We start from the raw sequence: 15,898 nt of genomic DNA, 5'->3' as shown, positions 1-15,898 counted from the left end.
CCACCCCTCGCATGACAGCGCAAGTGAGTTGATGTTAGACAGGTAAATGCCAGTGGTGCATTTAGGGCTGAAAAATGCTTGTGTGCCAGTTTTTTTACATGACGAAATTGCTAACTAATGTGCATTTGGCAGCCAAAAATAGAGCCCTAAGCGAAGGAGATGTGTCATGTGCGCTGCATGAGGCAAATGGTGGATATCAACAGATGCATATCTGGATTCCCAGTCATGTGAAATCCATAGATTAGGGCCTAATTAATTTATTTCAGTTAACTGATCTCCTTATATGAACTGTAACTCAGTAAAATCTTTGAAATTGTTGCATTTTATATTTTTGTTCAGTGTATTTCAGCATCTTCCATTGCTTTTTATAATGGAATTGTAAAGGCAACATCTACCACATCGAATACCAACTTCCATGCCGGGTCTTTTATTTCTTATGCTGTGAACTGATTAAGCTGGTGGGAGGCTGGCTACATTAGCTACACATACATACAGTGGGGAAAAAAAGTATTTAGTCAGTCACCAATTGTGCAAGTTCTCCCACTTAAAAAGATGAGAGAGGCCTGTAATTTTCATCATAGGTACACGTCAACTATGACAGACAAAATGAGGTAAAAAAATCCAGAAAATCACATTGTAGGATTTTTAATGAATTTATTTGCAAATTATGGTGGAAAATAAGTATTTGGTCAATAATAGAAGTTTCTCAATACTTTGTTATATACCCTTTGTTGGCAATGACACAGGTCAAACGTTTTCTGTAAGTCTTCACAAGGTTTTCACACACTGTTGCTGGTATTTTGGCCCATTCCTCCATGCAGATCTCCTCTAGAGCAGTGATGTTTTAGGGCTGTCGCTGGGCAACACGGACTTTCAACTCCCTCCAAAGATTTTCTATGGGGTTGAGATCTGGAGACTGGCTAGGCCACTCCAGGACCTTGAAATGCTTCTTACGAAGCCACTCCTTCGTTGCCCGGGTGGTGTGTTTGGGATCATTGTCATGCTGAAAGACCCAGCCACGTTTCATCTTCAATGCCCTTGCTGATGGAAGGAGGTTTTCACTCAAAATCTCACGATACATGGCCCCATTCATTCTTTCCTTTACACAAATCAGTTGTCCTGGTCCCTTTGCAGAAAAACAGCCCCAAAGCATGATGTTTCCACCCCCATGCTTCACAGTAGGTATGGTGTTCTTTGGATGCAACTCAGCATTCTTTGTCCTCCAAACACGACGAGTTGAGTTTTTACCAAAAAGTTATATTTTGGTTTCATCTGACCATATGACATTCTCCCAATCCTCTTCTGGATCATCCAAATGCACTCTAGCAAACTTCAGACGGGCCTGGACATGTACTGGCTTAAGCAGGGGGACACGTCTTGCACTGCAGGATTTGAGTCCCTGGCGGCGTAGTGTGTTACTGATGGTAGGCTTTGTAACTTTGGTCCCAGCTCTCTGCAGATCATTCACTAGGTCCCCCCGTGTGGTTCTGGGATTTTTGCTCACCGTTCTTGTGATCATTTTGACCCCACGGGGTGAGATCTTGCGTGGAGCCCCAGATCAAGGGAGATTATCAGTGGTCTTGTATGTCTTCCATTTCCTAATAATTGCTCCCACAGTTGATTTCTTCAAACCAAGCTGCTTACCTATTGCAGATTCAGTCTTCCCAGCCTGGTGCAGGTCTACAATTTTGTTTCTGGTGTCCTTTGACAGCTCTTTGGTCTTGGCCATAGTGGAGTTTGGAGTGTGACTGTTTGAGGTTGTGGACAGGTGTCTTTTATACTGATAACAAGTTCAAACAGGTGCCATTAATACAGGTAACGAGTGGAGGACAGAGGAGCCTCTTAAAGAAGAAGTTACAGGTCTGTGAGAGACAGAAATCTTGCTTGTTTGTAGGTGACCAAATACTTATTTTCCACCATAATTTGCAAATAAATTCATTAAAAATCCTACAATGTGATTTTCTGGGAAAAAAATTCTCAATTTGTCTGTCATAGTTGACGTGTACCTATGATGAAAATGACAGGCCTCTCTCATCTTTTTAAGTGGGAGAACTTGCACAATTGGTGGCTGACTAAATACTTTTTTTCCCCACTGTACATATGTTATATCTTCACTCATTTATAGTACCAGGTCGGCCAGCTGTTCTCTGTTGCTGAGGCTAGCAAGAATAACACTGGAGGAGGAGAGGGTATTGAAGTGCTTCGAAATGAACCATATGAAAAGGATGGAGAGAAAGGCCAGTACACGCACAAGATCTACCACATACACAGGTGAGTACATCTGGAAAAATACATCTGGTGGATCTGGCCTACACATTTGTCGTCCTTTTTTTATTTTACATGCTATGAGCCTACTTCACTATTAGCCTACATCAAAGTGTAAATAATGCTGCGAGATGCGTTCTGCTAGGGAGGTAAATACTACTCAACAGGTAGGGATTTAACACTTTTTTTTGGAAGTGTAGCAATCTGTATTAACATTTTCCTATTAGGTAAGCAAGAAAACATTAGGCTAACCTATGCATTTTTACAATCAGAGCAACAAAAATGGAGTGAAACAGTTCAGTTTTGGCATTGTACAACGATCATTTTGGATAATCTAAGCTAGCAGCGTCATTTACAAAATACATTTGTTTAGAAGTAGTTGACGTTATAGACTAGTGAATAGGGTTATTAGATACGTCTTGGAATTGGAAATGTAACATTTCAAGATGAATTAGGTTTCAATACACTTGTTGAATGGTTGTAAAGCGTACATGTGAACGTTTTCGAATAAATGGTTAAACTTGCCCACTCCCATCTCTAGCCAACATTTCACATATTGGAAGTGGAAAGTGCACATGATGAGAGTATAGTTAAGGGATATATCATTTTAAAGTGGTAACCACCTCAAACAAACTCTTAGACAGAGCCCCACCGACACTATTTATTGGAAATGACCAAGCTCTGCGATCATGGGGCACCTTCACCACTACGTGAATTCACTGTAATTTATTCAGCTTTTCTTCGCTATCGTGGTAGGCCAACACAACAAAGCACCACATGACTCTAAATGTACTTTGCCAATTCCATTTAAAATATATAGATCACAATTTCCACTGCATCATGCACATTATATACAGGTAACTGCCCAAATAAGGGAAACGCCAACATAGAGTCTTTATAGGGCATTTTGCCACCACCAGCCACCAAAGCAGATTCAATGCCCCTTGGCATAGATTCTACAAGTGTCTGGAACTCGATTGGAGGGATGCAACACCATTCCTCCAGGAGAAATTCCATCATTTTGTGTTTTGTTGGTGGTGGAAAACTGTCGCAGGCTAAGTGTTCAATTGGGTTAGGATCTGGTGACTGAGACACACACACAGCCTTTAAACCCCCTATGCTCCTTTGAGACCCCTCTTTCAAAGTCACGGAGATCTCTTCTAGCCATGGTTGCCAAAATAATGGGCAACTGGGCATTTTTATACGTGACCCTAATCATGATGGGATGTTAATTGCTTAATTGACTCAGGAACCACACTGTGTGGAAGCACCTGCTTTCAATATACTTTTGTATCCCTCATTTACTCAAGTGTTTCCTTTATTTTGGCAGTTACCTTTATATCAATTGGCTTAACAATTCTATCCAACCACGTCAAGTGCCGGGCATTTGTTTACATTTTATTTAAAAAACGGTGGTCTCTACCAAGCGCCGGGTTAAAAAAGTGTAATTACACATTCACACATTTTGCCTGTCTGCCGATGGAATTTTACAGCACCTCTACCTCACACTGAATGATTGATCTCTGAATGTCAAAATGCAAATCTGTAATCAGAGAGAACTGATCAGTTCCCCCCTTTTGTAACATTTGCAGTGTATTGGACACAACCTATTATGAGTAGCTGTTTTTGTCAACTTGTAGACCTAGAAAACCACATCATAAAAGTGTGAGCTGGACTTTCCACACCTCAAACGGTGATAAACGCTGGTCCCCAATACATGCTTCGCAGTTCAAGTAAATGTTTATCCCAATACAGAACAAACAATCGTCACTGGAAAATGGCTTCAGTCAGATCAGAGGGTAGTTGAGTATGTAGAACTTTACTTTTACTATTAGCTACCATTCTTTTTTTTTTGATTTCCTGATTGTTGATTCCTTCCACCTGTGTTGAAAGTATAAGAACCCTACTGGGAGGAAATGTTATGTTGAAACAATAACTCATAACTTTATGTTGTATGAATGAATCCATTCCATCCTCTCTCCCTTACAGCAAGGTACCCAGTTTCATCCAGATGTTTGCTCCAGAGGGAGCCCTGGTCTTCCACGAGAAAGCTTGGAATGCCTACCCCTATTGTCGCACCAGTGAGTGTTCAGGACTGTGTGTCTGTGAGGGGTTTGATTGAGTTTCCAGCTCAAGTTATCGCTTGAATAATATTTATAGCATCTAGTTTTCCGTGATTCTGTGGTCACCATTTTTTCTTGAAAAATTGCAGTCATCTGTAGGGTTGGGCAATGTCAACCTTTGTCCTGTCGTGATTATGTACCCATAAAACATTGTGACATAGGATGGTATCGTAACCCAAAGAATTTGTGAAAAACTATTAAAAACTGCTGTAAAAAAGTTGGGCTATAGCGTGAAATCGTATGCTACAACTGGACGAATCATGACTAAACATAATGTTTTTGAAAGCCTGGGCAGAGGCTAAGTGCAGGCAGATATGTTCTAATATTCCTTATGGTGGAGGAGCTTCAGCATGGAACATGTGTTGGAGTCCTGCACTGGTCAGTGTTTTGGAGCCGCACCTGTTCCATGCCTGCCGGCCATATCAATTCCGAGCTCCGCCCGATACCAGACATCAGGACAGATGTTTCTTCGCAACCTGACCCATAGAATTGTTCCGAGAGCTGATCTGTTACCCACCATATAACATAAATTTGTTTAATTGTTTTTATGACTCCAGAGTAATAGGCATTATTATAATAATAATTATTAGGCTATTACTATTCTTCTTTCTTGCATTAATTAACTTCTCTGCCTGTCTATTCAACATTTGGATAAAAGGAAACCATGCCATGAATTTAAGAACGATATCTTTTCACAGTGTGATGCATCACTCAAATTGCTTTGAGAAAAATTGCCTTCTAATTAGCCGCCTTACCTAATGAAAGCCTATAACCGACATAACAAAACAAAATGCCTACCCTTACATTCAATATTGTTTAGATAATCAAATAGTTTAGGCTTAATTAAAACTTGAATAAACTATTCCCTGACTCAAATATAGTCTGCGAAAATAGGCTACATTTATTTAGTAGGCTACTCAAACTTTTAACAACTGAACTGGTTTACACGTTATATGGTCTGCATATGGTCTATTGAACGAAAGCCTGAATTAATGTAATAATTTAACTTAATTATCGAAAGCAAACCTACCTGCTTGCACTTTGTGCAGGCGGTGTCCATCTACCGCGTTGTTGTGCTTCCAAACTGGGGATTTCACTCGCGCAGCACCTGTTTCCACAATGGTGTTGTAGCCTATATTCCCTTATCATAACCTTTCTTTTTATTTCTCTGATTAGGCCTATGTTAGGAATTTTCACATGAGCTAGTCTATCCAGGGAAAGTTAACTTGGCAGCGTGTCGTATTCTCACGTGGGGAGAGGGACCATTAGCTCTCCACGTGGACAAAATAGAAAGTTTTGGCACCACATAAATAAGGGACAGTTCCCAGCTCCATACACACTCAATGCGTGCGTGGCTGGTAGCCTAATGTCTGCCTTGCCGCTCACAGAAAGGAATTCGAAACACAACAAGCTCCTGGGTTTTTAAAAAGTGCATTAGAATAAGGCTGTAACGTAACATAGTGAAGGGTTCTGAATACTTTCCAAATGCACTTGTTTTTCAATCAATGAATAGGCTAAAATGCATTATTTCGCAATTGAATTTCTTTAATTTTGGGGGAGAATTGGCTGGTGCCAATTTTATTTATCGCCTTTGAAAATGTACCGGCTTACGGAAACCCTTGTAGCTATAGATGGTTGGCTACATAATTAAACAATCCATAGTAAGCTAGTGTTTTGAGGGTGGACTGACTGTATTATTTGGCCTTAAAATACTGGTTTCATGCGCAACTTTTTATCCAAGCTGGGAGAGAGCGCTAGTACGGCTCATGTCATGCAGGTTCAGGTAGGCTAGAAAGGACAGTTGTATATTAAAAACAATATATATTGGTTAGTATGCTGTTGTATCGCAAATGTAGTTTACAATCTGCAATGTTTGAATTTCCAACTTTAATTATTGATCAATTAATGACATTATTGCCAGCAGTCTAAATGGCAGCCTTGCGACACTGTATAGCTTTGTGAAATGTTAGGCTAAATAAACATGAGAAAGTGACGACCAAATAGGGTCTAGCAATAAACATTTGTCCACTTGCTAAAGCAAAACTATAGGCTACATGCCCTGGCACCACAAAAACCCTATCATCGATTCGATAGGCAGCCGCATAGACATGTTGCAATTTCAGCACCATGCCCGGAGATCGGTAGCCTATACTTTGTGAGTGGCTGTCTAGTTGACACATTCAATTTTTTATATTTATGGGGGAGGGGAGAACTCCGACCTTGCGGGGGCTCCAGAGAAACTGGGTTCCGCCACTGCATTTTAGGACAAAATGTTAAGGGATTGGGGACTTGCAGAAAACTGCGGAATTTGGAAAGTGCATCACAGTTTTTTACTCTGTGGAAAACCAAACATTCTAAATATTATAGGAAATACATTATTGAGTCAGAAAAGCACCCCAAAATGTGTCAAATCCACAAGATGGTGAGGCACATAATGAAGGGGTAGATGTTTTTAACAACATGATGATACTTCAAGTAAGCTACATGTTAATGTTTATTTACAATTATCTTGTCCTGCATTTTCACATCTTGTCAGACATTGTCTGACAAAGTTGTATTATGTCTTGGACATGTTTCAGGACATCTGTTATGTAGATCCCGTTATATACCTCAATCCCAAATAAATGGGAGAGATGGGCACCATCCAATCTAACTTAATTTGTTAGAAGTACAGCAATATAGTCAGAATATGTGCACCAACTTTGGTGTATCTAGCTTTAAAAAATAACTTGTAATTGATTTATAGCTTGGACGTTTAAGTGTGGCTAATTATACTGTAGTGGTAAAGTTTTATGAGTAACTTCCTTAATGTTCTATTATCACGTACCTTCCTATTTATTTTCTCTCTTTTTTCCCCCGTATCTACCTTGTTCATCTTGCTCTAAATCTGGGATCATGCAGTTGTGACCGTAAGTGTTATTCATTTATAATACCTTATTTCTGTTTACAGTGTGCATGTACACATTATGCAGACATTTTTACTTACTTTTCTTTTCGCAGAATGAATACATGAAGGATGACTTTTTCATTAAGATTGAGACCTGGCACAAACCAGACATGGGGACCACAGAAAATGTGAGAATTTCTCAACATATTTTTTTCAAGTAATTATTACCTTAATGCAGACTTAACACAGTATTGGGATTGGGCAATACCAAAACTAAAGATAATTCTGCCATTCAGAATTTTCTCTATATACAATGCCTTCACCAAGATATTCTACATGAATTTATGCAGAGATAATAAGACAAACTCTCTGGCATTGGCCATCTATAGCTGTGGCATTTATCAAGGTATATGTAATGTATTTCTGTCACTTTCGTTCTAATCTGTATTACACCAGTGGAATCGTATTAACAGTATAAATCCCCCTCACTTTCTCTTTGAAGCCCCATGGTCTTTCCCCAGAGGAATGGGAGGAGACTGAGGTTGTGCCAATTGACATTGCTGACCGATCACAAGTTGATGATGTGGTAAGTACCTATTAGAGACCCCCTCTTGAGAAAATGAAATATTTATATTGAAAATGTATTTTTAAATCCATAAAATGTCCTGTTGCTGATTTGTGACTTAAAACAAATTGAATCATTCCTTAATTGTTGAAAAATGACATAGTGAGGCTAGGACCACAGTCTTACCTCATCTTACCCCAAAAACGTCAAACCTATTGTTCTGTTTGTTTTTGTTGTCATGATTTTGTAAATTAACAATGTATAGCTGCAGGGATCTTCAACCTGGGATCTGCTGTCAAATTTATAAAATATTTATATTTAATATAAGTCGATCTTGTTATGAAAACCTGTCAACCCATCCACATTCAAAGCCCTTGTTCTTGTACCTGTAAATCAATCAACAGTAAAGATGAGACAAACTTAAAAGATTAGGTATCATTTAAAAATGTATGTAATTTCATTCAGGCTAAAGTGAGATGAAGAAAATCACCCAACATTCAAGAGGTGATTCCGAACTTAACAGTAAACTGTTGTTTTACATGCCTAGTTGATGGAAATGGAAACAGTGTGAGTTTGGGCAGCAAAATTAAACTGAAAAATGTCTAAATTGAACTCCAGCAGACCTGAAAAGGTGCAATATTCATGTGTCAAGGGCAATTTTTTCTTACCATTCGAGTGCATAGTGGCCAACTTGGCTGTAACCGTTGCTGTTTTTCAGTGTTATCACGACTAACCTAGAGGGCCGTCTGCTCCTCTGAAATTCCTGTCCTGGAGCTTTGTTTCAGACCTTGCTGTTGAAAGTCAAGATAGTTACACCATGGCAGCCATTGTGGTCAGGGAGAAATCCAAACCAGTCTAATTGGAATGAATGGCAGTAGAGGCATAGGTGATGCATTTCCTGATTTTAATTGTGGAGGAAAATAAAAGGAAGGCATGTGATGTATCAGAAATGGTGTAATAGAATTATAGTCAACCTAAAATATTGTCATATAATCATAAATACAGGTTTTAAACAAATGTTCTGTATAAATAGCCTCTAAAATATATGTAAACAGACCATACAGGTCAAAAAAAAAAATATTATTGGAAAGCTGTGAGTTCTATTATATGATACAATAGACCAAATCAGAATGTTTGTAAACAAAGCCGTTCCGGGTTGCGAACGTAGGAAAGCTGAACTCAAGAACGCATAGGAAACCATACGGCATATTGAATTGTTTTAAGATGTTCATACCTAGGGCTATGGCGGTCATGAAATTCTGTCAGACAGTGATTGTCAAGCAAATAACTCACGGTAATTGACTTAGTTAACATAAACACATTTAGCATCTACTGGCTTCCACGCATAGCCTACAAGCCACTGATGCAGACCTTTTGGAACATCTACGTTTTAAAAAGTCTAATAAATCCATGTAATGTAGCCTACACCATCACAATAAATCCATTATATTAGACAGGTCTAAAGAAACATGATATGAAGAAAATGTAGTCTATTTCAGAAAAGTCTATACAATTGAACATAGCTGAATAAAATGGAAAGGATGTTTTTAAGCAATGAGGCTGACGCAACAGATCAGAACGTTTTGCTTAAACTGTTGAAAAACTATTAGGCTATTTCTTCAAATTATAAGCGCAGCAATGCGTGCACGGCAATAGGCTATAAGCGCGAATGTTCCAAAAAGCGGTCAATTAGTGTAAAAACACCATTCTCAAAAGTGACTGCAAATGCGATTTTGCATGTAATGCTTTTATTATGAAGGTGCATTTTTATGGTGAAAAGTATCTTCCCCAAACTTGAAACTCACGTGCTGCGTATGTATGCAACTTAGGCTGTACACCCGTTGTAAAGCGGATTAATGTGCTAAATTTTAAGAAGTTATTTGGCCACTTTAGTTGTGACGCAAACCTTATCAAAACATACAGTGCCTTCGGAAGGTATTCAGACCCCTTGACCTTTTCCATGTTTTGTTACGTTACAGCCTTTACTCAGTACTTTGTTGAAGCACCTTTGGCAGCGATTACAGCCTTGAGTCTTGGGTATGACGCTACAAGATTGGCACACCTGTATTTGGGGAGTTTTTTCCATTCTTCTCTGCAGATCCCGAGTGGCGCAGCGGTCTAAGGCACTGCATCTCAGTGCTTGAGGCGTCACTACAGACCCCCTGGATTCCAGGCTGTATCACAACCAGCCGTGATTGGGAGTCCCATAGGGTGGCGCACAATTGGCCCAGCGTCGTCCGGGTTTGGCCGGTGTAGGCCGTCATTGTAAATAAGAATTTGTTCTTAACTGACTTGCCTATTTAAATAAAGGTAAAATAAAAAAATTAAAATAAAGATCCTCTCAAGATCTGTCAGGTTGGATGGGGAGCGTCACTGCACAGCTATTTTCAGGTCTCTCCAGAGATGTTCGATCAGGTTCAATTCCTGGCTCTGGCTGAGCCACTCAAGGACATTCAGAGACTTGTCCCAAAGCCACTCCTGCGTTGTCTTGGCTGTGCTTAGGGTCGTTGTCCTGTTGGAAGGTGAACCTTCGCCCCAGTCTGAGGTCCTGAGCACTCTGGAGCAGGTTTTCATCAAGGATCTCTCTGTACTTTGCTCCGTTCATTTTTCCCTCGATCCTGACTAGTCTCCCAGTCGCTGAAAAACATTGCCACAGCATGATGTTGCCACCACCATGGTTCACCGTAGGGATGGTACCAGATTTCCTCCAGACGTGACACTTGGCATTCAGGCCAAAGAGTTAAATCTTGGTTTCACCAGACCAGGGAATCTTCTTTCTCATGGTCGGAGAGTCCTTAAGGTACCTTTTGGCAAACTCCAAGCGGTCTGTCATGCCTTTTTACTGAGGAGTGGCTTCCATCTGGCCACTCTACCATAAAGGCCTGGAGTGCTGCAGAGATGGTTGTCCTTCTGGAAGGTTCTCCCATCTCCACAGAGGAACTCTAGAGCTCTGTCAGTGACCATCGGGTTCTTGGTCACCTCCCTGACCAAGGCCCGTCTCCCCCGATTGCTCAGTTTAGCCGGGCGGCCAGCTCTAGGAAGAGTCTTGGTGGTTCCAAACTTCTTCCATTTAAGAATGATGGAGGCCACTGTGTTCTTGGGAACCTTTAATGCTGCAGAACTTTTTTGGTACCCTTCCCCAGATCTGTGCCTCGACACAATCATGTTTTGGAGCTCTACGGACAATTCCTTCGACCTCATGGCTTGGTTTTTGCTCTGACATGCACTGTCAACTGTGGGACCTTATATAGACAGCTGTGTGCCTTTCCAAATCATGTCCAAGTAATTGAATTTACCACAGGTGGACTCCAATCAAGTTGTAGAAAGATCTCAAGGATGATCAATGGAAACCGGATGCACCTGAGCTCAATTTCGAGTCTCATAGCAAAGGGTCTGAATACTAACGTATTTCTGTTTTTTATTTTTAATACATTTGCAAACACCTGTTTTCGCTTGTTTATTTTGGGGTATTGTGTGTAGATTGATGAGAAACATTTTTAATTAAATCAATTTTACAATAAGGCTTTAACGTAACAAAATGTGGAAAAAGGGAAAGAGTGAATACTTTCCGAATGCACTCTTTAGGCCTATGGCAGGGTTCTTCAATTCCGGTCCTGGAGGGCCGAAACACTTCTGTTTTTTATTTCTACCTGGTAGTTAATTGCACTCACCTCATGTCCCAGGTCTGAATTAGCCCCTGATTAGAAGGAGAGGATGAAAAACAGAGGTGTTTCGGCCCTCCAGGACCGGAATTGAAGAACCCTGGCCTATGGGCTAGGCTACATGAGGTGTGTGACTATGATTTGATAAAGTTGCAAAAAATAGGCATGCACTTTTTCTTCCCTTACTGTACACAAGCTGGGAATCATTCACAAGTGATAATATATCATTCACAAGTGATAGGGTAATATTGTCACCCATCAGACTGTTCTTGATTTAATCTTGTCTTTACATATACTATATAATATGTGAAATTTGTTTTGATTTAGAATGGACCGTTATCATGCACCTGTCTCAACAGGGGCAGGGTGAAAAAATACTTGTCATCTATGCACTTAAATAGCGAATGGAGGACGCTTTTCCCGTGGTTCATTTTCATGCCAGTCAGGTAGGCTATACTCCTGTTGTAAAGAGAAGCAATGTGCGTAATATTAGGAAAGTTGAGAAATAAATATAGTAGGCCTAGCCTATAGAAAGGTGATGGCATTCTCACGCAATTGCATAGCCTATAAAAATGTTTTGCAACATGAGCTCATGGGCTCTCATTAAGTGTTTGATTAGATTTTCGAACAAATGTTCTATTGATTTCATAGTGATTAGAGGGACAATAGTGCTGAGTACCAGGCAGTTAGCAAGTTTGGTAGGCTACTAATGACTATCAGCAGCATCAGAGCTTGGAAAAGCCTAATTTCCATGACTAAATGGTCATGTGGAATTTGACTGCCATCATGACTCGTGAACGCCAGTGTGGCGGTAATACTGTCACCGTAACAGCCCTATTCATACCATGAATCATTTAGCTATTTGGTCTTAAATTTTAGGACGCTTTTAGGTGTCAAAAAATATGAACAAATTATTTGGGGAAAAATGAATTTGGCTCTATAGTCCATAGAAACTTTGAATAACACATTCATAAATGGCAAAAAATACAGTGAAAAAAATAATCATAAGGTTTTGAAGAGTCTGTCCTATATCTAGGATATATATAAGAAAGCTCAGGAAATATTATATATTGTTTCGACACATATTTAACTCCTTATTGTTGTTTGCACTAAACTACCTCCATACTTCCATTTATTTGTATGGGTCACCTTCAGACGAGTTCCATGGGGCTTGTGGGGGCCATAGAGCAAAACGGAGAACACACGCTTCTGTCTATTTGAGCTGGTCAGTATGTGTAGGTAATCCTGTCTAACGCGGCTTTAAAAAAAATCTATTGCGTAGTAGAACTGCATAAGTGTTGCTCTCCACTTTCTGGAGGACCGAGTTTTGAAATCAGTGGAATTAGAGTATGATAGCTCAGGAGATGGAGAACACCTGTCTCCGGATTACATCTTCAAACTACAGTGGGGGAAAAAAAGTATTTAGTCAGCCACCAATTGTGCAAGCTCTCCCACTTAAAAAGATGAGAGAGGCCTGTAATTTTCATCATAGGTACACGTCAACTATGACAGACAAAATGAGAATTTTTTTTCAAGAAAATGACATTGTAGGATTTTTAATGAATTTATTTGCAAATTATGGTGGAAAATAAGTATTTGGTCAATAACAAAAGTTTCTCAATACTTTGTTATATACCCTTTCTTGGCAATGACACAGGTCAAATGTTTTCTGTAAGGCTTCACAAGGTTTTCACACACTGTTGCTGGTATTTTGGCCCATTCCTCCATGCAGATCTCCTCTAGAGTAGTGATGTTTTGGGGCTGTCGCTGGGCAACAGACTTTCAACTCCCTCCAAAGATTTTCTATGGGGTTGAGATCTGGAGACTGGCTAGGCCACTCCAGGACCTTGAAATGCTTCTTACGAAGCCACTCCTTCGTTGCCCAGGCGGTGTGTTTGGGATCATTGTCATGCTGAAAGACCCAGCCACGTTTCATCTTCAATGCCCTTGCTGATGGAAGGAGGTTTTCACTCAAAATCTCACGATACATGGCCCCATTCATTCTTTCCTTTACACGGATCAGTCGTCCTGGTCCCTTTGCAGAAAAACAGCCCCAAAGCATGATGTTTCCACCCCCATGCTTCACAGTAGGTATGGTGTTCTTTGGATGCAACTCAGCATTCTTTGTCCTCCAAACACGACGAGTTGAGTTTTTACCAAAAAGTTATATATATATATTTTTTTGCAGATTCAGTCTTCCCAGCCTGGTGCAGGTCTACAATTTTGTTTCTGGTGTCCTTTGACAGCTCTTTGGTCTTGGCCATAGTGGAGTTTGGAGTGTGACTGTTTGAGGTTGTGGACAGGTGTCTTTTATACTGATAACAAGTTCAAACAGGTGCCATTAATACAGGTAATGAGTGGAGGACAGAGGAGCATCTTAAAGAAGAAGTTACAGGTCTGTGAGAGCCAGAAATCTTGCTTGTTTGTAGGTGACCAAATACTTATTTTCCACCATAATTTGCAAATACATTCATTAAAACTCCTACAATGTGATTTTCTGGATTTTTTTCCTTCAATTTGTCTGTCATAGTTGACGTGTACCTATGATGAAAATTACAGGCCTCTCTCATCTTTTTAAGTGGGAGAACTTGCACAATTGGTGGCTGACTAAATACTTTTTTCCCCACTGTAAGTGCAACCATGGCATCCGTGACAGAGAGGGAGAAGCGTCCAGCCATGTATACGGGTAAGATAGTCTAGCTAGCTACATTTTCAGATATTACACATTTCTAATTTAGTCAAAGTCGTTTTCATTTCAAGTTAAAGTGTACTGTTAGCTAGCTAGCTAACATTACGCGTATGATCTGTGGAGTAATAATATTTGTATCTCAGAGCCATTTGCTTTGCTAGTTATAGCCTAATGTTAGCTAGCTAACATTGAACCTGCTTGGTTAGCTACCTGCAGATTCATGCAGGGTAGTAGCGTCATGAGTTGGGATTATGGTTCAGTGTTTAGCTAGCTAGCTAGCTACATATCTTAACAAAAGACTCCACTATGCAAGTATCCATTTCAATAGAATGTTCATGATGTCACTGCGACACGACAGCTGTTGATAGCCAGAGCGAATTTACCAGCTTTGTCTATCTACTCCTATTTAGAGCACTCTCGTCTGAGTGTGCCAGAGCGCAGAATAACCGACAAATTTACAAACGCTCAACACCCATTGAATATGGCCGGTGTCAGTAAACGTTGGCAAAAAAGTGTAATTAAATTGTTGCCAGCAGCACAGTTGCAGTCACCAACGCTCTGGATAACATAAAAACAGCCTAACCAGCTCTGCTAGGGCGAGTAAAATGGTCAGAGTTCTCTCATTTGTGTCTGGAAGTAGCTAGCCAACGTTAGCCAGTTAGCTTGGGTGCTTGACTGCTGCTGTTAGGACAGAACGCTCAGATCAACCCTTAAAGAGATGGGTGGGGCTAAAGCTTAAGAGGGTGTGAACGATGCTGAATGGGTGTAGACAAAGAGGAGCTCTCCGGTAGGTACCAAAACATTCAAAGTTTATAAACTTTCAAAGCAGAATTACTTTCCCATTGTTCCTCAACTGTAGTGTATGATATACCATTTTCTAGCTCTGAGTCTGTACTTTTATCCCAAAATAATAATAGTTAAATTTTTGCTACATAAGACCGAATCAAGACGGTCGGTCACAAATATCTTATCACAGCACTGGCAAACCATGGTTGACTAACTCCCTGACCAAAATTGTTGACTTTTTATAACATTTAAGAAGGTTCATGTCCATTCTAGTAGTCTTAATTCCTAATTCAATGAATACTGTAGTCTGTATGTAAAATGTATACATATTAAATACATTTTCTCTGTTCTCATATGTAGGACTATAAGCCAGAGGAAGACCCAGCCATCTTCCAGTCCGAGAAAACTGGAAGAGGACCCCTGGGACCAGGATGGAAGGCATGTCTGAAATCACACTTGTTCTGTTAAAATCTATGGTCCAATATGGTAAATTATATGTATCATAAAGGCAGCGTGACATTTTCAAAGGAAAATAAGCATATTTGTTTCCCCAATCTAGCTTTGAATAGAAAAGTGATTCACATGTTAAACCTGGGTATCCTTTGCCCCTCTCATTCCTCCCCATGTTTGTGTCTATTCACTCTCTCTTTTACTGTGTAGAAGGAGCTCCACAACAGTAACTGTCCCTATATGACTGCCTATAAGCTTGTAACGGTGCATTTCCGCTGGTGGGGGCTGCAGGGACGAGTGGAGAACTTTATTCACAAGGTAAGAGCTCAGAAGAGCTAAGATCATCATTACATTCACTAGACTTGTTGCTGCGCCGTCTTCACAGGTCCCCAGATTTTTAACTTTTCTATTGACATTACAACCTTTTCTTACCTTTGGATGTGGCTTGGCAACGCGAGATTCTTGCTGCAC

At 40.2% G+C, this 15,898-nt stretch overlaps 1 protein-coding gene across 1 annotated transcript in view; it reads left to right on the top strand.

The window, feature by feature from the left end:
- Positions 1 to 15,898, top strand: part of LOC311149158 (phosphatidylinositol transfer protein beta isoform-like) — a 56,072-nt gene that overhangs the window by 4,285 nt on the left and 35,889 nt on the right. The window contains exons 3-9 of the mRNA XM_084186244.1: positions 2,126 to 2,271; positions 4,255 to 4,346; positions 7,290 to 7,297; positions 7,389 to 7,463; positions 7,778 to 7,861; positions 15,338 to 15,415; positions 15,638 to 15,745. Coding sequence (XP_084042370.1) covers positions 2,126 to 2,271; positions 4,255 to 4,346; positions 7,290 to 7,297; positions 7,389 to 7,463; positions 7,778 to 7,861; positions 15,338 to 15,415; positions 15,638 to 15,745 — 591 coding nt within the window. The remainder of the gene's footprint in view (positions 1 to 2,125; positions 2,272 to 4,254; positions 4,347 to 7,289; positions 7,298 to 7,388; positions 7,464 to 7,777; positions 7,862 to 15,337; positions 15,416 to 15,637; positions 15,746 to 15,898) is intronic.

This window comes from Coregonus lavaretus (assembly GCF_964263955.1).
Source record: "Coregonus lavaretus genome assembly, chromosome: 2".
In the NCBI taxonomy this organism is placed as follows: Eukaryota; Metazoa; Chordata; class Actinopteri; order Salmoniformes; family Salmonidae; genus Coregonus; species Coregonus lavaretus.
The sequence above is the reverse complement of the archived record's forward strand: the minus strand, read 5'-3'. Positions and strand labels throughout refer to the sequence as shown.